This window comes from Pezoporus flaviventris, unplaced genomic scaffold, assembly GCF_033815535.1.
Source record: "Pezoporus flaviventris isolate CSIRO_AGI_PZ_B2104156 unplaced genomic scaffold, CSIRO_AGI_Pfla_v1 ptg000072l, whole genome shotgun sequence".
In the NCBI taxonomy this organism is placed as follows: domain Eukaryota; kingdom Metazoa; phylum Chordata; class Aves; order Psittaciformes; family Psittacidae; genus Pezoporus; species Pezoporus flaviventris.
The window spans coordinates 1,416,041-1,441,214 of NW_026892620.1; the positions used below are offsets into that span (position 1 = coordinate 1,416,041).

General features: G+C 36.3%; 1 protein-coding gene across 5 annotated transcripts in view; it reads left to right on the plus strand.

Moving 5' to 3' along the window:
- The first annotated feature begins 2,213 nt into the window (after positions 1–2,213).
- CCDC138 (coiled-coil domain containing 138) overlaps positions 2,214–25,174 on the plus strand; it is a 32,158-nt gene continuing 9,197 nt past the window's right edge. For 2 of the 5 annotated variants that reach the window (XR_009746810.1, XM_061472658.1), the window contains exons 1-9: positions 5,657–5,762; positions 6,101–6,298; positions 8,019–8,138; positions 10,655–10,732; positions 10,812–10,922; positions 11,822–11,986; positions 12,750–12,866; positions 13,999–14,191; positions 18,737–18,913. Coding sequence is in view for 4 of the 5 variants with exons in the window: in XM_061472658.1 (XP_061328642.1) it covers positions 6,143–6,298; positions 8,019–8,138; positions 10,655–10,732; positions 10,812–10,922; positions 11,822–11,986; positions 12,750–12,866; positions 13,999–14,191; positions 18,737–18,913 (1,117 nt within the window). In the remaining variant the exon portion in view is untranslated. Of the gene's footprint in view, positions 2,295–5,656; positions 5,763–6,100; positions 6,299–8,018; positions 8,139–9,699; positions 10,092–10,654; positions 10,733–10,811; positions 10,923–11,821; positions 11,987–12,749; positions 12,867–13,998; positions 14,192–18,736; positions 18,914–25,174 lie in introns of those variants that run through there. The other 3 variants (XM_061472660.1, XM_061472659.1, XM_061472661.1) reach the window with 3 other exon arrangements.

Sequence of the window (25,174 nt, forward strand, 5' to 3'; positions counted from 1 at the left end):
ATATGTTATGCTTGCAAGGAACCAAATGCTAGATTTGTTTGTGCATTTTATTATTTTATTAAAAAGCAGTGTTTAAGTACAAGGAAATACAGCAGTTGATCTCTTTATTTAGAGTATATGTCCTGGTTTCAGGAGAAATGTGAAACACAACTAAGATCACGAGAGCTGCTTTGAGTCTGATCTTTTATAATGTACATTTAATTGATTTTAATTGTAGCCTAATATTCCTGTCATTTGTTTTTGTAGTATGTAGTTACAGGTTAGTAGGAAAAAGTAAACCAGGAAACTTTGACATAAAAAAACTAGATATAAAAATAGATGGCAATGTTACCTAATCCTACTTTTATGCCCTTATTTTATATTACTGTCTTCATAAAGTCTTACAGTCTCTCAAATTTTTTAACATGTAACACCATGAATATTTCGTCATTAGACCATGGAGGATGTTTGCCTCTTTATATTAATATGAAGACCATTTACATTTGTATATTGAAAAAAACAAAAACCACTTCCCTTTTCAAAGACAGTAGTTCGTAGTAAGATTTCTATCACAAGGCATTGTAACTGTGAAACAAGTTAAGTTGTAACGTGCACTTTACCTGAAAATTCAGACTATATTAGAGTGTGTTTGTGCTTTCTTGTAGGATTGCCTTTCAGGAGCATTGCATACTGAAAGGAAGAGTGGAAGCTCCCTAGGATACAAAGGTAATACCAACCAATGGTGCTTTGATATATTTTTCAAAGAAAATATATACTAAGACTGTGTCATTCCTAAATTTATTTTAAGTAGTTTTGTATTTTCCCATTTTAAATGGGTAGACATTCTTGATCAGGGGTTTACTCTATCTGAGAGCCAGCCTAGCAATGTTAACGTTCACATAGAGAGCACAAAGGATGCTTTAGAACAGTGGTTACCAACCTGTTCGTGTTGAAGTCCTGCTTGAAGTGGTTGGTATCAGTCCACCTCATAATGCATGCACTTAAAGGTACATATATATTTATTATTTAGAGTGTCTTTGGGCTTCTTGAGAAACACATGTTGCTGGTGCATGCAGACAACAGGGTATAACTATGTATTTATCAGATTTTGGTTGTAGAAAAATTAGTATATGAATGCAAGCTGTAATACTTAAGAAAGACTTAGCTGGTTTGAAAACTAAATAACACCTCCCGTTGTTTAAGCTGTTAAAATTTTTCATTCATTTGTAAGGGTGTATCAGTGGGTTTTTGGTTCTTCGACCTAACTGATTAGACGGAAAGCATTTCTAATAAGCCCTGTCTATTTCTTAACATCAGCTTCTCTAATGCAGAATAGAATTGTTACTGTCTTCTGTATTTCAGGTGACACAGACAGCTCACGGGAAAATACAGTTATTTCTTTATCCAAATGTTCTTTAGAGTCAGAATTTACTGAAAGTGGAAAAGACAACAGCATCAGATCTTCTAGTGATTTCCTCCAGAGTTTCAAAGTCTGGGATTGGTAAAAGGCATTTTCTCTTCAGCTCTCCTTTATCATTTGTTATCTTTCACAATCTAGATAAACCATATGTAAACAATACATTCAGATTGCACAGATGCAGAAGTCGTTTTAAGATTCTTTTCATCTTACTATGTACTGTCTGCGGCTGAGGTATGAAATAATGTGAATGCCAATTTTGATGAGGAATATTGTCTCACTTTCTACTCTAATCTGTGTATGCTGGAATTGCTAATAGCAGGGATGATATAAACTGAACTAGAAGGAAAACAAAGACTGATAAACAGCTTTAAGTTTATTTAGAGATAATCTGATTCCAAAAGCCAAGAAGGGTCTTTTCAGGGCTAGTTTACACCAAAAATGAAAAATAATTTAAAAAAGCATTTTGTTTTTTTAGCTTTCCTGGAATTTGGTGATTGGTAATGAAAGGAGAGGTTTTTACCTGCTGCAGATGTGCTTACAGCCTGAAAATTCTAGCTATTCTTATTAATCTTATGTCAGCAGCATTACTAATTGTTCTGGTTAAAATCTTGTGAGTAATAATGACTTTTATCCAAATGATTTTACTCTATTTGTTATCAGTCAAATATAAAATTCTCAGCTGTTTACGTTTTTATACAGACTTCTCTCAGTGCTCTATATGTAGTACGTGAGAAAGGTATTGAGTAATTTCCAATTATTACTTTTTTGTATTTGTTTAGGTTTGATGATGAGCAAGATTCATGTTGTGATTCAAGTGATCTAGAAAAAGAAGAAAAGGCCATTAATTGGTCTGAAACTGATGCAGTTCAAAATACAGCTATATATGTGGAAACAGGTAAATACTGAATTTTAAATATTTTTACAGCTCTGTGTGAAGTATGACATGTATTTTAAACTTTCTAATAAACGTATTTCTGTTTGGTTCAGAAATACAATGATCAACAAAAATGTATTTTAATTTGGGGATTTAACCTTTCATGTCAGTATGAGTAACACCTATAGGGTTGGTTTAGGAGGTCCAGGCATTCTTGATGAAATATTAACATACATTTAAGAAAGAAAAGTCAACTTTTTATGAAACTGGTTGCCACGTGCCAGTAGAAATGAAGAAACAGGATGGTTTGGAGGGGGTTTTGTTTATTTGTTTTGGTTTATTTTGTTTTAAGTAGCTAGCTGCATTACCAGATAGTACAACTCTTTTAAACCAGATGTCTTTTTTCATTTTAAGATTGGAAAACTGGCACTAGGTAGAGAAAGGATGTTAACTCAGGAAATTCTAGCTAGAAGGTTGTAGCAGGGACCAACTGTCATTCATTCACAAAATGTATGAAAATGCTGCTGCAGTTGAAGGGGTTTGTGAATCAGTGTAGCTCTGTCTGTTGTAGAGAGTTTTAGGTTTAGAAGGACATTAATATATCCTTTTAAAAGTGTATATGAAAGTGTAGAGACAGGCAGGCAACCAACCAACCCCAAAGTGGCTATAAGGAACCTCAAAAGTCGGGCAGAACAGATCAGTGTAACTGTAACAGACTCTCATCAAAAGTGGTATTAAATGAGTGGGGACTGTATAAAAACAGCTTTCTGGAAACCCATTCTGTCTGAAAAGAAAAAAAAAAAGAAAAGAAGACACAAACCCCCGAACCGAACAAACTAACAACATCAAAAAGAATTTAATTGCACCAGGAACTATGTTTTCCTCATTGATCTGAGTTTTGCTCTATATGTACCTGTTGTAGTTTAAACTCCACAGGCAGCTCAGCCCCACACAGCTGCTTGCTCACTTTACCTTCTCCCCAAGTAGGGAGGGTGAGAAACAGAAAGGTAAAAGTGAGAAAACGTGCAGGTCAGGTGAAAAACACTTTAATATGTAAACCAAAGCCCCACATGCAAGCAAAGCAAACCAAGAAATTTATTTACCACTTCCCATCAGCAGGCAGGTGTGCAGCCCTCTCCAGGACAGCAGGGCTCCATCACATGTAATGGTTATTGGGGAAGACAAGTGCTATCACTGAACATTTCCCCCTTTCCTTCTTCCCCCAGCTGTATATGCTGAGCATGACACCATATGGTCTGGAATATCCTGGTCAGTTGGGGTCAGCTGTCCTGGCTGTGTCCCCTCCCAAATCCTTGTGCACCTCCAGCCTGCTCATTGGTGGGGTGGGGTGAGAAACAGAAAAGGTTTCAACTCTGTGTAAGCACTGCTCAGCAATAACTAAAATATCCCTGTGTTATCAACACTGTTTTGGTCACAAATCCAAAACAGCTCTATATGAGCTACCAGCACAGTACCTAAATTTGTATTTCTGATACTGTCACCTAGGTAATCTTGGCCTGATGTGGTACCTAGGTGCAGTTGGCCTTGCAAGATGTCTCCCCCAAAAAGATCATAACACTTACCTTCAGTTATCTGTGAATTTTGGGTGCTTAACTATTTGTGAAATCCAGCCATTCCTCACTGTGCTGTCTCCAACTTTTATCAGCTTCTTACACTGTAATCCGTCATGTCCAGCTGTTTCTCCTGTCATGACCAGCAGTTTCTTAAGTCTTGTTCTCTTAACTTTGATGTCAGGCCAGGGTCTAGTCAGCAGCAAATCACTTGCCTGAAGACCTTACAGAAAGTTCCTTACAAGAGGAGGTTTTGGCTACATTATGATTCAGGCTGTGCATAGATGTCATACAGATATCTATGAGATTTCTGTACTGAAGTAGAGGGTATAGTTGTACTTATAAAACACCATTGATCACTGATCATTTCAGCCAAGTCATGGAACCCAGCTTTGAGCAATTCTTCATAACTCTTTAGGAGATTACTTTCTCATTTTGCCACGTCTTGCTCTATATTTGTTACTTTAAATGGCTAAAACAAGTTTTCACTGTTTTGGAACAATAGTAATGTCATTATTTATCTAGGATTAATTTTCTAATATAAAATGGGATTTTCCTTTCCATAGGCAGCACCTTACCTTTTCATTTGGCTGCAAATACACAACAAAATAGTGACCAAAATGTTACGAATGGTTTGCTAAGGAAAATTATAAGTGGAACTAATGCTGCAGCATGCAGTACTCAAGGCTTAATACCGTCTCACATCAGTCAAATTTATGATGAATTATTTGTCATACATCAGAAGCTCCAGGTAGGAACTGGAATCACTTTAAACATTTTGTTGAGTAATGTTACAAAGACTTTCGCTTTTGAAAGAGAATTCAGAAATTACTTATATACTAAAAAACTATTATACTAAGGCTATTGGTTATTACTATTATTTATACTAATCACAATGTCTTATATACTAAAATTCTATCATCATCCACCTCTTCCTCTAAATAAATTTGCTGATTTGGTAGTGGTACTTTGTCTTGCATAGTGGGTAGATAAGACAACAGTCTTAAGGGAGTTTGAACGCAGCGCTTCTACATCCAAGAGTGTCTTGTGATGAACTGTGGGCATAGAAGGAAACACTTGCAAGTACTGCTTCTTCTGAGAGCATCCAAAACTTTCCTCGTGACCCTAGGCATTCATGGCCTCCTCTTAAAACCCTCCATTCTGCCTTATCTTTACTTTTGCACTGCTGAGGAGTCCCAGCTGTTCATCCCCTAGAAGGCCTAGGCCACTAGCAGAAGAACTTGCTATATGGCTTTATTCTGTAATAGCTCCCATGCTTCTGCTGGTTTCCCTGTCAGGACTGCCTTTTGCATTGTATGAGATAAAAATAATTTTGTGTCTCTTTTTCCTCACTGCTTTTTCAGGGTTGCTTCCCACTAATCAAAGAAACAACATAGTAATCTCGTGTTCAGTGTTTACAGTCAAGACTCTCTTTCGTCTTACAGTTAATATTATTACCCAAAACTTTTGAAAGCAAAAGCCTAGGCTTAATTGTCTTAAGTTTATAGTTAACAATAATGTAGAGTTGAATTTTGTATTCTGGGAAGCTGAACCATCCTGATGCTCATCAAAGTCATTTGAGTTAATGTCTGGGGAAACTGAACATAGATAGCCATCAGGATACTTTTAATGAGTAAGCTATTACATAACACTGTATAATTTTACAAGAAGCTAAGCTTATCTCTGAGAGAGAAAATTTAAATTTGGTATAAATTGTGAAAATTTCATGTTTTTTAAAGCCTTTTTTTTCTTGATACAGAGAGAAAGTTTAGCGCAGCAGGAATACGCTCTCCAACTCCGGAAAAGAGAGCATTTCATAACAGAACGAGAAACAGTGCTTTTTAGACATGAAGGAGCTTTGGCTAAAATACGCGGTGTTGAGGAAGAAGTTCACACAAAACTTGGAATTATAAAAGAGGTGCAGTAATATCTTAAATGATATTTATTGCTCTACATGCCATTTAACTTATCTTGAGCCATCACGTTTGCTGGATATATAGTATTAATTTTTTTAAATGCTTGAAATCCATAAATGAAAGACTTATATAGAAAGTACCACATAAAATATTTAGGGGGTTGTATTGCTTCTGTTTCAGAATGGTGCATTTAATTGTCTTATGCATAGATACGTTTCACTGTTACAATTTAGAAAAGAGGTAACTTGTTTTTAAAACAGAAATACATGACCACTGTTAGAGAAAAAAATTGTGGTCTATCCATACTTCTATGTAACTTCAATTAGTATCTTTGCATTAGCCGTAGTTGAAGTAGATATCCTTGGGAAGGCTTGAAGACACAATGAGATCTTATGACATAACAACTATTGCAGAGAATATTATCAAAAAACACTCAGAGTTCAAAGGAAGAAAGATCAACCTAACTTTGGAAGTGTGGGAGGAAATGAAATGGTGTGATTTTACTATAAGAAGAGGTGGTAATAACAACACTGTTCTTGTGAGTATTTCCTATTGAATTTAGGTCTTGTAAAGCTTTGGTTACTATCCAGAAGGTCACCAAGAGAAGCCCTGAGATGTATGTAGTTTGTGTCAAAACCGTAAGCTGAGAAATTACATTTCTTTAAATGGTGCAGATAAACCTTTCCTGCAAGTTGTTGAGGGAGGATAAGACTACATTTTAAAAAGGGGGAAAAGGCGTCAGAGGAGTGAGACCTCAACTTTTGTAGGAATAGGTTTAGGTGTTAATTTAGGTGTTAATTTAGATGTTAATTTAGGTGTTAATTTAGATGTTGCAAATCATATAAGAATGTTACACCAGTTAGAGAACTGGCTGGTAAAAACACAGGAAAAATTGGTGGTTATCTGGGAAAATCTGTGGAGGAAAACTAAAAAAATGGGGTGCCTGTCTTGTTAAAAGGGAGAGTTCTACAACCATCAACTTAATGTCAGTTCTCTAAGTAAGTAAGTAAATGAATAGATTCTGAAAAAAAAGCTACGAACAAACCATGGAAACTGTGATGCAGAAAACAACGTAATAATTAACTACTAGCATATGTTAATCATAAATTGTCAAATCAGTCTCATTTCCACTACAGCAAGGTAATGGCCATTGCTAATAGAGGAGGAGGAGTTATATGTCTGGACCGAATTAGAAATGTTTTATATAGTTTTGCATGGCATTTTTGTAATCATGTTAGTAAAATATAACATAAATGTAGTGCAGTTAGTGTAAAGATGCAGTGAGACAGTAGTTCACAATAAAGTTGAAGGAATGTACCTAGTGAATTTGGAATATCTTTTCAGTCCAGTATTATTCAGTATTTTCAGTGAGAAGTTTGATGGTGAAATAGAGCACATTCATTAAATTTGAAGTAAATAGCAAGTGAGGGTGAATTTCAAGCATGCTGAAAAAGAGCATTGTGATTAAAATTGATCATGACAAATTGAAGATATTGTAGGTCTGAAAAAACTACTATTCAGGAGGTATGAGTGTGCAATATTGCATTTGAATAGAAATATCATCTACAGAAATGGAGAATAATAGGTGGATGCATGGGTTAAACATACAGGATGAATTGAGTGTTAATGTGCCAATCTTCAGCTACATAAAAGGCTGCAATAAAGAGGAAAACTGGTTTGTTTTTTTTTCATGTCTGTGATAGCAGCAGTAAGGGAAAATTAGGTAAGTATTAGGAAAACCTATTTGAAAAAATAGGTGAGCTTACAGAGAGGTAGATTGGCAAGACTGTAGTGTAGTATCGGAGGACTTAAGAACAGCCTAGGCACACCTGGGAAAAGTGAAATGGGATAGCTGGTTATGATATAGATGACACTACCTGATGTATATAGAGGTGTATATATAATATATATATTATATATATAATATAAAGGTATTATATAAATATATACATATAAAATAGTCTCTTGTAGAGCATGAACTAAAACCATCAGTTTTATCAGTGCTGTTCCCAGGCCAAAAGTCAAAAACACAGCACTGCACCAGCTACTAAGAAGGAGAAAAAATGACTGCTACTGCTGAACCCAAGGATCCATCCCTCGTGGTGTTCAAGGCCAGGTTGGACAGAGCCTTGGGTGACGTGGTTTAGTGTGAGGTGTCCCTGCCCATGACAGGGTGGGTTGGAACCTGATGATCTTAAGGTCCTTTTCAACCCTAACTATTCTATGATTCTATGTTTTTAAATTTTGTATTTCTATAGCAACATGAGGCAGAAGTTAAACAGCTGACAGAAGTCTTGAGAGAAATAACTAAAGAAAATAGGAGGCTGAAGTCATCATTTGACACCTTGAAGGAAGTGAATGACTCTTTAAGAAAACAGGTAAAATTAATTATTTCCTGTTATCAGTAATTTTACAACAATTTTAAATATTTGAATTGCTTAAGTTTGGCAAATTGCTAATTTTTTTTTATTTCTTTTGTAAGACAAGAAGTGTGTGAATGGCTGAAAGTATTTTCTCCACCTGTTTCTAGTACTTGAAATTTAGCCTGACTCTTTACAGTATAAATAAAGTTGGACTTATTCCTCTGACCCACTAGTAACAGTAGAGACTTACTCTTTCCCTTTCTCTTTTCCCCATGTCAGACCTAACTCCTAGAATGTTGATGGTTCTGGTGCAACCTATCTTTCTCTTCCCCTTGCTACAAAATTTTCATGCTTCCATGCCCGTGGCAGGGGGTTGGAACTGGATGAGCTTTAAGGTCCCTTCTGACCCAAACCGGTCTGTGATTCTGATAAGTTAGGCGTGAAAATAACAAAAGCTAGGAGAAGAGGCACAGTTTAAAAGACTCTGTAGAGGGTTTATGAAGGTGAGGAGAAATGTAGCGATACATTGGTGTAAAATAATGAACAATACAGACGAGGCTAGGCAAATGGTCCCATTTCTTCTTTATTGCCAGTAAAGGAAAGGGGATGGCTTTTGAAACCGAAAATTTTCATTTCATTCTGATTTGGAGTGTGCAAATGAAGCATAGTTGTTCAAAGATCACAGGAAGAAATACCTCCAGCTTTGTGGCCACTTAATCACAGCCAGTACCTGGAGAGGGAGAGAGAGAAGAGGGGTGGCCATAAGGGAAGATTAGGAGAGGAGAGGAGGGGCGACTGTGAGGGGGCAGCATGGATGGCCATGAGGGGGAGAGCAGGGGCAGCTGTGAGAGGAAGGGAGAGAAGGCCATGAGGAGTGAGGGGACAAGAGGAGCGGCCATTAGGGGAGATCATGATGAGAGAGCAGAGGTAGCCATGCTGGGATAAGAGGGGTGATCATAAGAAGTGAAGGGAACATTGTGAGGGAGACGAGGAAAGCCTGTGAGGGAAAATCATAAGGAGAGAGCAGGGGTGGCCATGAGGGATGATCATAAGAGGAGAGCAGGGACAGCCATGAGGGGAGATCGTGAGGGAAGATCATGAGGAGAGAGGAGAAGAAGCCATGAGGGAAGATTGTTAGGAGATAGGAGGGGGCGGCCATGAGGGAAGAATGTGATGGGAGAGCAGAGGAAGCTGTGAGGGAAGACCATGATTGGGGAGCATGGGTGGTCATGAGGGGAGAGGAGGAGCGGCCATAACGAGTGAAGGGGACATTATGAGGGCAGAAGAGGAAAGCCTGTGAGGGAAAATCATAACGGAAGAGCAGGGCTGGCCATGAGGGATGATCATAAGGGGAGAGCAGGGGCAGCCATGAGGGGAGATCGTGAGGGAAGATCATGAGGATGGAGGAGGGGTGGCCATGAGGGAAGATTGTGAGGGGAGAGTAGGGATGGCCATGAGAGAAGATTGTGAGGGGAGAGCAGGGGTGGCCATAAGGAGTGAAGGGGATGTCGTGAGGGGAGAAGAGGAGAAGCTGTGTGGGGAGATTGTGGTGGGGGTAGACATGAGGGGAGTCATAAGGGAAGAGCACAGGCAGCCATGAAGCCTGAGGGTTGACCATGAAGGGAGATATGAGGGGTGATCGTAAGGGGTTGGTGCAGCAGCTGTGCAGTGTGGGCCACTATGAGGCACGGATGAGGGGTGGCTGTGAGTGGAGATTGTGAGAGGCATCCATGCGGGGAGATCAGTTTGCCCTTAGTGACATTGTTTAGTGGTAGTGTATTGGTTTAGTCAGTTCTGGGGTAATGGTTGGATCTTAAAGGTGTTTTTCAACTTAGTTGATTCTATGATTGATTGATTCTGTGATAATCATGCTGCTCATTGTTGTATACATAGAGCATGTTTCTTACATTTGAATAGTTTACGGTTTCCTTCATCTTTTCTCATGGAGCAAACTGGTTTTGTAGCATGGTCAGTAACTGTTTCATTTTGCAAAGAAGAAAGCTATCACCTCATTAACAAGACCGTTTTTGAAAAGTGCTCTCCATTTTCAAGTTACTTCTTCATCAAAAGTAATGAAATGTATAGTACCTCTATATCCTGAGTGGCATTTTAGTGCCTATTCTTCCCCTGCAAATTGAAAAGTTTGGCTGCAAATCATCAAAGAGCTAGTGTATTATTTATCCTGGAACAGGTTGCCCAGAATGGTAGTGGAGTCTCCCAGCTTGGCAATATTCCAAGGCTTTCTGTACATGATCTTAGGCAACTGGCTCTAGGTGCTCCTGCTCGAGGAGGGCTGTTGGACCACATGATCTTCAGAGGTGTCTGCCAACCTCAACCACCTTGTGATTCCATGATTTGTTGAGGAGTTGGATGATTGTTTTGTTTCTATCACTTCATATGCTCAGAAGAAAGAACTTGAACTGAAATAATGTAGGTGCTCACCAACAATATTAAATTATTTCAGTGCAATAATGAAATCAAGAAATGAGTTTTGAATTTACAGATACTTAAATATTTTCTGATTCTTTCAGTTAAGTGATGTAACTGAGCTGAACAAGAAGTTGGAAGGTCAAGCAAGAAAAGTACAAGCTCGTTTAGAGAATCTACAAGTAAGATTTACTTTTACATGTACCTGCTTTCTTTATAGGTGACAAGTTAAATAAAACCCATTGTTACATTTTGTTGTAGAGGAAGCATGAATTGTTAACAGTAAAGAAGTCTAATAATATCTGTCAAGTGGTGCAACAAAGTAAACCTGTCAAGCAGGAAAAAGTGATGGTAACATCGAAAAATGCTAAGGTAAGAGCTGGTCAAAATGAAAGATTCATTCAAAAAACATTAGGTACTGGAACAGAAAATCAGAAAATGTAACTGCCAATTTTAGTTCATGAGTGAATTAGTTACAGTAAGAAAAGATACAGTTTATATTGAGGCAAAACAGTTAAAGAATTAAGCTTGTTGCTGTTGGATTTTATATTGTGTTTGTATATACTAACACATATATATTTATTTATATGGCACGTTTTCCTCTTCCTGTCATGTTATCTTTCATCTGCCAATTAAAATTATAACGTGCTTACACTGGCTTCTTCTAATGTGTCAAAGCAAATCTTAAACTCATTGTGATTACTGCTACAGTACAGCACTGTTCTTATGAATAACACCAGCTAAAAAGTACTCAGGTTGAAGTATCGGATAAATAATTTTAATTTTCTAAGCCAAAAATTATTACTACTGTTACTTTATTTGTGGCCAAGCACAGGATAAACTATGCAACTGATTGATCTGTGCAGCACAGCACAGGGTCTGTGACACAGCATCTCTGACTCGTCTATGCACAGTGGTCTCTAGGTAAGGATTACCACCTTCCACCACTTGATCCACATCTGTTTACCTTTCCCAGATATAATAGTAAGTTACAGGTTGTATTAATAACATGCAGGCTTCTCAAACCCTAGGTGCAAGGTCCAACAGAGCACACGTGGCCTGTTTGAGATCACTTTTTCTTTTAATATAATGTATTCACAGGCTCTGAATACAGTAACTTACCTCCCATATTTTATCAGGCTCATCATCCTTTAAATTATGCATAATATCTCAGAACTAATATACTGATATGTTTCAGTCTGTTACTGTTTTGGCTTAGACAAATCATTAACTTAAAAGCTGAAATATCTGATGTCATATATGTATTACAGCTACCAACGAATTCACAAGTTTATGAGCTCCTAACTTTTCTTATGGATTGGATCTCAGACCAGCATCTTAGCAAAATAAAAATACATGAAGAAAGAGAGGACAGTCATAAACCTCGGACTATCGAGACCTCAAAAAAGATCTGCACCCAGGAAAGATGTATGAAGGTAAAGGGGTTTGGATTGTTTGCTTGTGTTAATGTTTTCAGATTTATGGGTTTTTTTTACATGATTCTGACAATATAACAGGTCAGCCTGTTTTATACATGCTTTCAATACAGTGATTAAAAGAAAATCACTGTTACTAAATGAGTATTTATTCTGTCAGTGTGATGTAATAGATAATTTGACATTTGTAAAGCATACAGATCATTTTTTGTTCAGTCTCAAGTTTCAGTGTTTTATTTCACGTCGCTTCTGTCAGTTGATAATGTCTTGTGTCTTGTGTGTATGTAGTTCCTTTTTCCTAAGATGATGAAGAAGTTTAACTTAAAATATTTTGATGCCTATATTAGATATATAAGTTTCAATTTATAACTGATAAATGGTGATACTATGCTATACTTTTAACACTTTTATTGTTTTCTTTCTGGGGATACCAAGCTTTGGAAATCAGTATGGTGTTTGGAAAATCTTCTTTTACTGTTTTTTCTTAATTATATTAAAGATTTATAACCACTGAGATTGGATTTACCAAGGTTGAGCATATAAATTTTTTTTTTTTTTTTTTACTACTGCATGTAAACCTGTGTAAAATTTGAAATCTCTGTTTGTGTGCAATTCTGTTACATGTACTGGATCTGGCCAGTGAGTATTTGCATATGTAACCTGTTCAACTCCAAGAGACAGTTGTGAGTTCTCTTTATTTGTTTTTCACTTATACATTAGTTTCATACACTGCATGTAATTTTACTTCTGTATATTTTTGTAGCTTCTGCCTATAGCTACTGAGCAACTCCAGTGGATGCCATTTGTGAATTCCAAACTACACATGCCTGTAATTAAATTTATTTACTGGTCTATAAGACAGTTAGACAGTGGTATTCAGGTAAGATAAATAGTCCTCTTGCAGTATGTTGGGATTTTTTTAACTTAAATTCATAGAAGATATTAATAGAGTTTTTGTTTTAAGTACCTATGAAAAGTGGATGCTTTCAGGTAGTATATATAGAAAGCCTGTGCTGTCTTTACAAAGCATAAATTGACAGTGTTTGTCACAGATAGATGGCAAGTGAAAAAATAAATTCTTTTTCAAGCTAATTTTAGGTTTTGCATTGTGTATCTAAACAGAATTTTCTTAAGTAGTTGATCTCTTAAGTGGTGTCTAAGCATCTCGGAAATTCTATTTTTACATATGTATTTACAAAACTTCTGCATTAGAAAAGACTTTTCAGGTTCGCTTTATGCGTGGAATTTGTGGAAAGTGATGGAGTAAGTGTGTGACAAAGCTGGGAAGTAATTTCGATTTTCATGTTCTCTGTTCAGTGTCTAACCTCTAGACACTCCTTATTCTCTGACTAGACTGCTGTAAGAAAAGATCTAGCAGTATAATAAAGGAAAAGACAGTCGACATACTGTAGAGAACCAGTATAGGGCACAATGCTTTCTTTCAATAGTGCTCTTGCTAAAGCAAAGGTACGAAATCTTGTGAACATCTTGAGTTTAAATTTAGTAGAATAATGAGCTGTTGGTTTTATTGCTAATAAGAAACTGTATTTTAAAATAGCATATTGTGATGTTTGATTCTGAAGTAATATTTCTGTATAGTTTATGATGAAAAGGCTAATAGATCTGAGCTGCAGAATGTTCTTAAGGTTTGTGATTAGACCATGATTCTGTAAATGCTTTTAAAGGATATGATTTCAGGCAGCCTTATAAAATAGAGTAGGCTGAAGATGAGCTTATTCTGGAACCAGAGGCAACCTAAATAATATCAGTGTGTCAGGGGCCCTCATTAACTAGTCTCATTATGAAGCATATGTTGATATGATACATGATAATGTTGTTCAGCTGCTTTTGTAACACGAAGTAGTATATCCCGTACAGATTATATTTCAATATGTGGTCAGACAATTTGCTACCTAATATTTAATCATTAGGGAAACATATATATCTCTATATAGTACACAGGATTTTAATATGTTTTAATGGTTCCTCCAACTCTGCATTTTTTGAAACAGCATGCAGCAATGACATCAACAATGAGGAGACTTGGTGAAGATATTTTCAAAGGCATAGTAATTAAGGGAAACCCAGACAGTTCTTCTGAACAGTCTACAGAGAGTAAATCAAAATTGGCAGCTTTTTTTAAGAGTTCCTGTATGCCTTTGAGATTTCTCTCAACTTTAATTGTGCTTAAAACAGTGACACAAGGTAAGTTCTACTTTTTTAAATGTTTATTTCAGTCATGTGCCTGGACAAAAAAATGTTTTGGTGATACTGTAGAGTCTACTATGCTCTATTAGTGAAAAGTGGGTTTGCTTGAATTTTACTAGTTTGTGAAGCAAAATATATTGGAAACAAGTAGGAATCTTGCTATTAATCATTTAACGTTGAAATTTGCATGTTCCTTTTAATACAGCAACTTCTTGTCAGACCAACGTTTCTGAAGAAGGGGAAAAGAGATGTTGGTAATTCTGTAAAACTGTCACTGCAGCAGCAATTGGTTTAACAAGATCTTTGTTGCATTGATACACAAAGCTAGTTGCTCTTCTATAAACTAAATAATGGATTTTGCACAGTTGTTTACCTATCCCTGAAAGGCTGGTCATCTGCAGTGCCAAGTGTTTTTTCTGACATATTAGTTATCTTTATAGATAAATTGCATGTTCATAGGTATTTCTTATGTATATTTAATGACACAGAGAAAGCCACTCGTGTAGTGGATGGTAGTTGTTGAATCGAATTGTGTGTGATACAACATAAAAAGGACATGGAACTGTTGGAACAAGTCCAGAGGAGGGCCATGAGGATGATCAGGAGACTGGAGCACCTCCCGTATGAAGACAGGCTGAGAAAGTTGGGGCTGTTCAGCCTGGAGAAGAGAAGGCTGTGTGGAGACCTTATAGCAGCCTTCCAGTATCTGAAGGGGGCCTATAAGGATGCTGGAGAGGGACTATTCATTAGGGACTGTAGTGACAGGACAAGGGGTAACAGGTTCAAACTTAAACAGGGGAAGTTTAGATTGGATATAGGGAGAAAATTCTTTCCTGTTAGGGTGTTGAGGCCCTGGGATAGGTTGCCCAGGGAGGTTCTGAATGCTCCATCTCTGGCAGCGCTCAAGACCAGGTTGGACAAGGCCTTGGGTGAGATGGTTTAGTGTGAGGTATCCCTGCCCATGGCAGGGGGGTTGGAACTAGGTGATCTTAAGGTCCTTTCCAACCCTAACTATTCTATGATTCTGTATTTCCTGAAATTGCTTTGTCCTTTGGTCTGGTTTAGTATACAGTCCAAACTCCAGCCTTTACCTGTCTGCTGCTCCCCTCTTCTCCTACCAAGTCTGGCACTGCAAATGGCTATCCATAAAATATTATCTATATAGAAAACTGCTGCTCTATGAAACTGGCAGTTCTTGATGCAATTGTCCTTTCAGATTTCACTGTTAAATAGATTCATTTCCAAAGGCACCATGTTCTATTTAAATTAAAATGGTTTAGACTTCAAAGCCAAACTGTCAAATGGCCTTTTTATCCAAATTATTCCAAAATTCCTATGTTGATGTAGCATAGTAATGTAATAGTTTGTTAACAAGGCGAAAGCAAACAAGGTCAGGAGATAACACAGTCCTGAAAATATTGTCTTCTTCAGGTCATGACAGGTTACTTTGCTTGTGCAGTTTTTAAAATGCTGTAGCAAATCTTGTCAGTGGAGCCTTCTTTGAAAACAGATGCTGTCTGAAAAGACTAAAAGATTTTTGTTAAAATGATGACAAAAATTGACCGTTTCTTGTTAGCTCTAGATGTTGAGCACACTATGAGAAGAGGCACAAACTCAGATTTTTAATGCTTTCCTTCCTTATCCTTTTGACATAGAGATTACTATATACTTCTCTGTCAGAACCCAGAGAAGAAAGACCTTAAATCAGTCTGATTTATAGAGATATTTTAATAACTGATAGATTAACTTTGATCATTTAAACATTCTTCCCTATTTCTAATTTATATATGACTTCTTTAAAAACTTTAGCCCTAATACATAATCTGAATTATGCTTGAAGGTTCTTAATTCTTAAATCTGTAGATTTGATGAATAATCCCAAAGAATGTCTTACTTTGACTTCTTTTATTATTTTTCTTTTTTGACATAATTTTTTCAATTCAATAAAGGCTTAAATGATTGCTATAAAACAGTTCTGTTCACCTGTGCAAAAATAGTCATCAGCATAAAAGCTGCAGAGTTGATAAGTCCCCTCTGAATGCTAACTGCAAAATATAATTGTCATATATTACCAAGTTGAGCTTCTGACTGTATAAACACTTGATTTTTTTGTGCATTTATATCTTTGAGGAGAAAAAAAACAACAAATACATTTGTAAGCAATATAGTCCCAACAGCCTTCAATGCCTGTTGAGGATTATTGTATCTGAAACAGCTACATCATTTTCAGCTCACACTTCTGCCTTTTATTAATTAAAAAGTAATGAGGGGTTGGGGATCACAGGGTGTACAACTCCTTTCACCGTGAGGGTTTTTTTTTCCACTTTGTTCCCAGGATCCTTCCACTTTTCACATTCGCAGATGAGTATAATAATAAAGTAGGATTCTCCACTTAGAATTTACATAATTTTCTGTTGGCAATAAAACAGAGGAAATTTGGGTCTTCCCTGCCTCATGGGAGAGAGAGAAGGTAAAGGTTTCAAAGTGACATAATGAGTTAACAAGAGTCAGATTGTGTCAGGACAGGGTGAGAAAAAGCTGTGGAAAATGTATCTCAAATAATAGAGTAACTGTTCTCTCAGCTGATTTGTTAACTGCTGCCTTCAGTTATGAAGTCTTTTCTCTGTTCAAAGGAAATAGGAAGCGAGGTGTTGCAGATCCTTTTATGGAAGTCAGGCAGAAAACACTAATTATATACCATCAAAAGCAGGTGTAAGAGGTGATTATTGTCTACCTGGAGCTACTTAGGAGTACTGTGGTGCTGCATAATTGGGATTTTCTGCAAGAATAAGCTTTACAGGGATAGCATAAGAATTAATGTATCTATAACCTTTTTCCAACTGTTTATGATGCTAACCACTTATTTTTCCCTTTTCAAAGACATTTTGAAAGCACAGATCATTTTGATAGCAAGTAGTTTTAAGTGGGGTTACGACTGAGCAAACTGACTCCAAATTAAATTATTCACTGATTCTATTTTTGCTCTTTTAATCAGAATGGTTTCTATTTTAAAATGTTGTTACTACTAACATATCCCCCTCTGCTAGTCAAACAAAGAAATGGAGACAGGTTACAGAGATGTGAATTTTCAAGGTGTAATCCTTGAAAACCATGCCCTAATGTCAAAATCCAGGGCCTGCTTTGGCATCTGATCTTTTTTTTCAGTCTCTTGCATGAAATATATTATGAATTTTGGGCCATTTCTTAGACAGCAGAGATCTACACCACAAAATTGCTTCAATCTGTGGCATAGTGAGTGACACTAAACAGGGGTGCCAAAGATTTTAAATCCATAGGTAATGAGCAGTGTTCTTGTTCATAGAAGTCATATTTCTGAATTAGATGGTTGAGCAGATGAGTATGCCTTTATGCTTAACTGACCTGTGCAGTATTTCTACAGTAGATACCAGATATAAACATGGTGGAAATCCACCCTTGACATCATTAATGAACAAATGCAATATTTTAGCTGTCAGAGGAAACTATGTCAGTCAAGATATTTTGGTGAACCGTGATAATTACTCTTAAATTGGGACTCGAATTTCTAGAAACGTTTGATAAAAATGATAAAAAAGAATTGCAAGACAAAAAATATTTATTGCAGAGACTTAACCTAAGCAGATGAATGCTCTTGATTAGAATGAATTAGTTTAGTTTCTCATGGTTGCTTTTTACTGCTATCTTCTATAACATGGAAAATAAGTTTCATTGTTAAACATATGTCGACTATCACTGTATGAATTTTGATCACTGTGACTACATGGCACTAATGATCTAGTGAGAAAGTAGCACATTCGTTTTGAACATAGATCCCATTTCCTTCAGAGTCCGTATCCAGCAGATGGCACTGTAGTTAAGCTTTTGCTACAGAATACATTGTTTTCTTAATTTTCTGCGCTCCAGATGATCAATGCTGTTCCAAGATACTAAGAAAGATCTGACATAGGAAATTAAGAAAATTGGATTGGTTCACTTAATCTACATTCCGCATATAATTTAGTGCACTCCACAGTGGATGGGTCTATAAAATGTGTACACTGAAGCTTAAACTACAGCTTTTATAGGAAGGAATTGGAGTAGTTGCTCTTAGGCAGCATGGTCTAATGTGAGGCATCCCTGCCCATGGCAGGGGGGTTGGAACTAGATGATCTTAAGGTCCTTTCCAATCCTAACCATTACATGATTTATGAAATTAATCGCTCTTCTTCAGACAAATCAGCCCTTAACTCCTTTAATAGAAGTTTCACAGATGTTGATGCTAACATAGTCTCAAACTATGCAAGCTTGTCATTTTCTCTTAAGCAATTTGTAAGCATATTTTTCTTCAACATACGAGTTGTAGATTGTCTTTTTCCTCACAATAAAATGTTAGGGAATAAAAACAAGCAGATGATGTCTTTAAATGAAAATAAAATTTAATATTTTCAGCCATTTAACTTGCCGAGAGTTACTGAAACAGTAACTTTCAGGATAGTTGTTCACATATTGCTTAATGGTGCTATATTATAGGAGTTTTATTGCCTTTATTCTGATGTCTTACAGTGGATTACCTGGCTCAGGCATTTGATTCCCTTCGAACAGACTTGAAGACAGATGAAGGGAAGGCCTTATTTTTGGAATACCAGTGTGTGCCTATTATATTAAGTCACTTAAAAGTATCCAGTAGAGGTCTGCTTTCCATTGCTCTTGATGGATTACTTCAGATGACCACAGAATCTGGTAAAGTTGGATAATTAATAAAAATAAAAATAAAATAATTGTGAAAACAGGTAAGGTAAGCAGAAATACAGTGTGAAAAATAACAGAATTCTTCTGTGTAAATATTCTAATCTAGTATTAGAATTTGTTTGTATCATGTAAATTCATCAGAGACATAAAATATGCTTCTGAGTTGTCGTGTCTTTTCTTTTTCCTTGGAGTGCCTATGCTTTATATTTTGTCCTGGTTGCTTTCTATTTATTGATGTGAAATTTTTCATTGCTATTTTTAGGTTGGCTTTTCCATTTATTCCACTGAATTACCTTGCAGATGTTTTTCTTTGAAGTCAGGCTGTGCCAAGGAAGCCATATCATGAAAACCTGCCAGCAGGTGGAGATAAAAAATAGGCTTTATTTAATTTCTTTTTCTAGTTTGATGAGCAGCTCATCCCCAATCATTTTTCAGTTTCTGATAATTGGAAATTGCCTTTTTGGAAGAGATGGTCATGTTTTGCTGAATTTTACTGTGCTGTCACCCTGTAAAGGTTTTATAATCTCGTTTTGTCACAGCACTTTTCCAAGTGATACAGGCTAAGAATCAGTTGATAAACAACTGGATGAGCATATGAAGGTAGTGAGGCATTCCAGTGCCATGTTGAATAAACCTTCTGACTGGTTTGGGTAGGTTTTTTTTTAAGGTAGGAATTACTCACTGTCTTCTAAAACAGAAAAGGGGATGGGGCTGCTGCTATTTTTAAAATATACGTTGTTATTCTGGAAGTATTTTGTCACCAGGCATTCTAGTGCTAAAAATAGCAAGCATGTTTGACTTGGGATGGAATAGCATTGAGTTAAGAAGCCATTTTGTACTGATGTGAATGGCAGAAATATTAAAGTTTTAATCTTCCTTGCAGTCTCTTCTTCGGACATATAGTTAGTGTGTGGTCTTACACTGAAGTATTCTTCCTAATAGTCATAACTATGATTGGTTAAAGTGACTAGGAAAGAGGTAGTTGTATGCACAAAAGTAAGCTGAGCAAGGTGGATGGTGTCTGATATTACTTTGGGTAATGCCAATAAATAACAGTACATCTTCTGTTACCTAGCAGTAGTTGTTGTGATATACTAAATAACTGAAGCTTCAAGAATAATGGAGATACATCGTGACTCACATTTTGCCTTGTTGCTTCTCAGAGAAGATGTATTATATGTGAAATCAGGGAAGGGAGGAGTAATGTTTAATTCAATTGACATTTGATTGAGAATTTATTTCTCGGCAACTGGATATAAAGCCTTATGCAGGGCCTTATCTCTTTAGTAGAATAAATAGCCAGTACAGTAGTTACAGGCATGTTCTGCTCTTTTCCATTACATAGTGTGTTGCAGGAAATTGTTAGCAATGAGTAGTGCTGTTGGTTGGAATTCAATATTTTCATTCCTATATAAGCGTCCTATCAAAAAGTCATTAAAAGACAAACTAGAAGGTGGCAGTGAATATTTAGAGAGCTTGCTGTGTTAGATTAAAACAGGAATTTATGTTTTTAATGCTGTATTGGTGTGTAGCCTTAAAGTTGTAGGTAGTTGGCCATATATTAAAATATGCAATATTATTACCCCAAAAGACAGTGTCTGACCAAAGGGAGACAAAATCTAGTCTCTCATATTTTGGTCATGTAAGATATGCAGTCACAGGCATTCTTTCAACTTTTTGCAATAATTTTCAATTGGAGTATTCAAATATTTGCTCAAAAATATTACTTTTAGAGCTGAAATTATTTGAAGTTATGTTGGAAAAAAATTTTTTGTTTTTTTTTAAGTATTTTTAAAGATTAAAATTTCAGCTGGCCAGGTTGAAAGGTGTGAATCAGGTGTGAAATAACTACTGTGTTGTACTACTCTTCCCTGCAACTGCATGTACCTTCTGTTATTGTAAGCAATGAATGCCAATGATTCTGTATAGTCCAGGCCTGTCTGAGGTCCTCATGCAGGTTCTCTTCCCTGTAAGAAACATCTTGCTCATGTTCCAGAAATGAAACTTAGATTTCCCTCATATATTAAGGAAAATTACTTAAGCTGCATATGATGAAAGTACCTACTAGTCTAAGATGAATATTTCTGTTGCTAAAAATTGTAACAGTCTGCAGTACTGCTTAAGCCCATTGACAGATTTGCTTTTGGTGTGCATGTTTTCAGATTTTAGGTCAGTATCATTGCTTTTGGCTTTAGAGTAGATGTGGTACAATGGGTTCAAGATCCAAGTTTCCATTGTGAGTTCATACAACATTGACAGTGCTGATGAGGCATTCAGTTACTGAAAATACGATGTCAAATGCAAGAGTTGAGGCACTGGTGTCATCTGCTTTCTATCAATGTACAAGATCTTAATGGCAAATTAAAATGAACAGTCTTACTGTTGTGCCATCTTACTGGTACAAGAGAACTTTCAGTTTATGTCCATGCTATAATAGGCTTGTAACTTTGGCTTTTACATCTTCCACTACTTCTGTGGATTCTGTTCACTTCTTTTGGTGATAATATGTTTGAGGAAAGAAACTTTGCAGTTGAGTGAGTTTTTACCCTAACCATTTGCTTTCTGTTAGTAAATACTTGCTTCATTTAACCTAAGCTAGAAACTTTATAAGTAGCTGAAATTGAGTTGCAGGTATTTTTTAGGATACAAAATATAATTTTAAATAACTTATGTTTTATTTCCTGCCTTTTGCATGCTGGAGTGATTCTTTTCCTTCACATGAGCTCAGTGACCTAAGTTTAAATCTAGCTGGTTTAGTCTATCTTCAGTGGAAGCAATAGGTTGATTTTAAATTCCACATTTGGAAGAGTTAACAGCTTGTTATGAACCTGACAATAGAAAATCAGCCCAACAAAGGTATCTTATCCCTTTTCTCTTACTACATTCTAATACTTTTACCTACAAATGTCCATAATGGTGCATAAGTTGGTCCATTTCAACCTGTCCAGCCTTCTGTTTTAAATGTCCTTTCCAGTAGCTGATACAAGTGAAACACAGCATTGAAGCAGCGGTTTAGCTATATTTTCACTGTAGCTGTCTATCGTTATTGTTTCTTTTTCATGGTAAGATGAGATGAATGCCAGTTCAGGTTTATCATTTTCAGTCTCTTATTTGACTCTCCATACCCATTACTGGGATTTCAATCCATGTTTGTTTTTTGAAGGATTCCTATCTTTCCTTTGCTAGAAAGATTGAGTAAAAGCAAGTCCTTCAGGGTATTTTTAATGGTAGTGGTATTTTGCTTGAATCTGGGGCTTGAGATGAGTGCCATAAGATTCAACTTGATCCTTCTTTTGATCTTTGAAACTAATGAGTGGTCTGTAAAGGCAGCTTTCTTTCATCCCATTGCATAAAAGGGGAAGATATACATTCCTGCTCTTTTTACAGGGATGAAAGATTTTGGTACCAAAGATTTTCTTACCTTAGTTAAGGAAAGCAGGCTACCAAGCCATGATGTTTGGTTTTTAGTCCCATCTTTAAGCTATGAACCTGTCTAAAGATAGAAGTAAGAACAAAACTATCTCTGATAGTACTGTCACAGAAAATAGATTTAGTTTCTTGATAAACTCTGAATGTGCTTGGTGATAGATCTCCACAAATGTAGTGCTTTGACTGCCTTTGAAATTTTGGGAGCAAAACATATTAGCTTATAATGTATCTATTGCTTATAATGTATTTATTGCTTAACAAAACTCTTACCATTTCCCACTTGAATTACTATTGAAATTAATTTAATAAATAAATTACTAGTTCCTTTAAATCATCCAAATTTTTACAGTATGACGCCAGTGGCTTCCAGAGTATCTTCATACCCAAGTTCTCTTCCTATACCGAGTTCTCTTCCCAAGACTACAGATTTCTTTTACCAGCAGATCTTGTTTCTAGGACAGTAGTTGCAGCACTCTGTTCAAGAGAATTCCTGGATGCCAGACATGAAACATTTTCTGGAAACAAGCTAGTAATAAATAGCATGACGTCAGGAAGAAAATTTGCTCTGTGGGTGTTGAAGAATACCACATCATTAGTTTTAAATCACCCTGTAGTTGAATATATGTCATATACAGTCTTGTTGAATACTGTTGTTCCTGTCATCTCACTTCTTATGCAACTTCCTGTGGTTTTTTTTTTTTACCTGTGAATCAGTTAAAAGGGTTCCAAAGGATATAGTGAATTTATAGTCACCTATCAAAAATACCTCTGTTGAGCTGTGGTCTGATTCATGCTTGATTTGAGATCTGCTATCTGCTATCTCAAATCTGATATCAAGTGCAGCGCTGCCTTCCTCAGTTTCACCCTTTGCACTTTTGCACAAAACCAGTATGTCTTAAATTCCTCCTGCAGTGATGGCTAACTTCTATCATGTAGATTAGTACATTCCCCTTTCCCAACCTTATGGTCATTAAAGGAAATCAAAATTTGCTCATTAGACATTATAAAGCACTGGCCTTTGCTTTAAATAAACCTTATGTTTATTTTGTCTTCAAGCTTACTTCTGTTTTATAGAGAGAATATTTTGCATTAATGTGTGCTTATTTACAAATACACAAGTGCATATTGGAAAAAAAAATCTCTAAATGACTCTCATGTTCACTCTAGGATGTATTCTCATAGGGCTTAAGTATGATTTCTTAACCATATTAACATTGCTTAAGAGTTTTAGTAACCGCAGAAGTGAGCTGTATTTAAACATTAACTGAACCTTACTTATAATTTTTTTTTTTAGAAGAAAATATTATTGGCATGGATAACCAAGTCTGTGTCCAGATTTACTCTTTTTACAAGGGAGTTAAGCCAGTGGAGATAAAAAAAATGTCTCCATAGCAAGAAGTTGTAATCACTTACTTGTAAATTGAATTTAAGGTCCCTTCCAACCCAAACCATTCTGTGATACTACGAATCTTTTAATGTGAACTGCATATACGGACACTCTCCCTCTTGCTTCATGTTGGGATGCTTCCGTGACTAATGCTAGGTATTCTACAGTTCACACTGATCAAGTGCTTCTAAAAATCAGTGGTTGGAATCTATTAGGGAAACCCAAACCTACTCTTTCTTTTTTTCCCTTGAGTCTTTGCATTTTGGGACTTTAAAGAGTACAAGCGGTGAAGGTATGAAGTAAAAAATGCCTGTATGCTTAAAGAGATTAAAACTTTAATGTATTTTTCAGCATATTCTGTTTACTGGGTACTTTGCAGGATTGAAACTTTTCAAATGAGCTTATTCTGCAGTACTGAAAGGGTAAAAATGTCAAGTCTGTAAATAGCCGTACTAAGGTAGGATTCCCCCTCACTTGTGTGAAAGGCAGATGTGAAATTATCCTGAGGAACTGTGTTTGAAGCTATAGCAAATGGAATGGTTTACAGCTTATGTGGGATAAACATTGAAATACAAACCATTTAAAGGGAAATCCTTCCTCTATTATCCTGTCTTACCTCTGTAATTTTTTTACTCATTCTTCTGAAAACAGTGAATAATTATGTTGGATTAATAGATGTCTGTTTAATATTTTAACCACAGATAAATATCTCTATTAATACATCTGTTACATACAGCCTGTGATAATGTTAGGACCAACCTATATATTTGCTGAAAGCAAGCAAATACACCAAAAGTTTGTACACGTTTTTGTTGTTTTTATTTTGTATTGACTAGCAGAACTACTATACTTAGTAGCTGACTTTTCAAGGTGAATTTAGAACAGTGTCATAATTGAAATAATTTCATAAAGGCTTTTTTTTTAAGTATATAGTACAATTTGTACAGTTTGAGTAACATCGATGCATTTTCAGAGTTCGGACTTTACACGCTTGCTTGCGATCTGACCTTACAGAATCACAGGTTATGCCAGGTTACATTTATTTATTCAAAGTCTTTCTTACTAGACTTTGTCACTGATTTTGAAATACTGTGCTTAGTTCTGAGCTGGTTATTACAGGTGTGGAGATACAAGAGCAGAGGAAACAAGGCAGGCAAGATCTGACAGAAAGTGTTAGAACAAAGTTCCTTTAGGTGTCTCTGTAAGAGAGTTGTGATTCCTTCAGTAATTCTGGTAGTTCATATGCTTTTTGTAGTTTCTTGAGCAAAGTAACCCATAATACTGCATAGCTTCAATTTATAATGCTACCTAGGTTACTTGTGAAATGGTGCGTTTTTCTCTCAGGCCTCATTAGAATCGGTCTTTAAAGGTTAGACCATGTTGGTTGCTCACAGACATACTGAGTTCAATCAGCACACAAAAAGTTTTCATCCTCT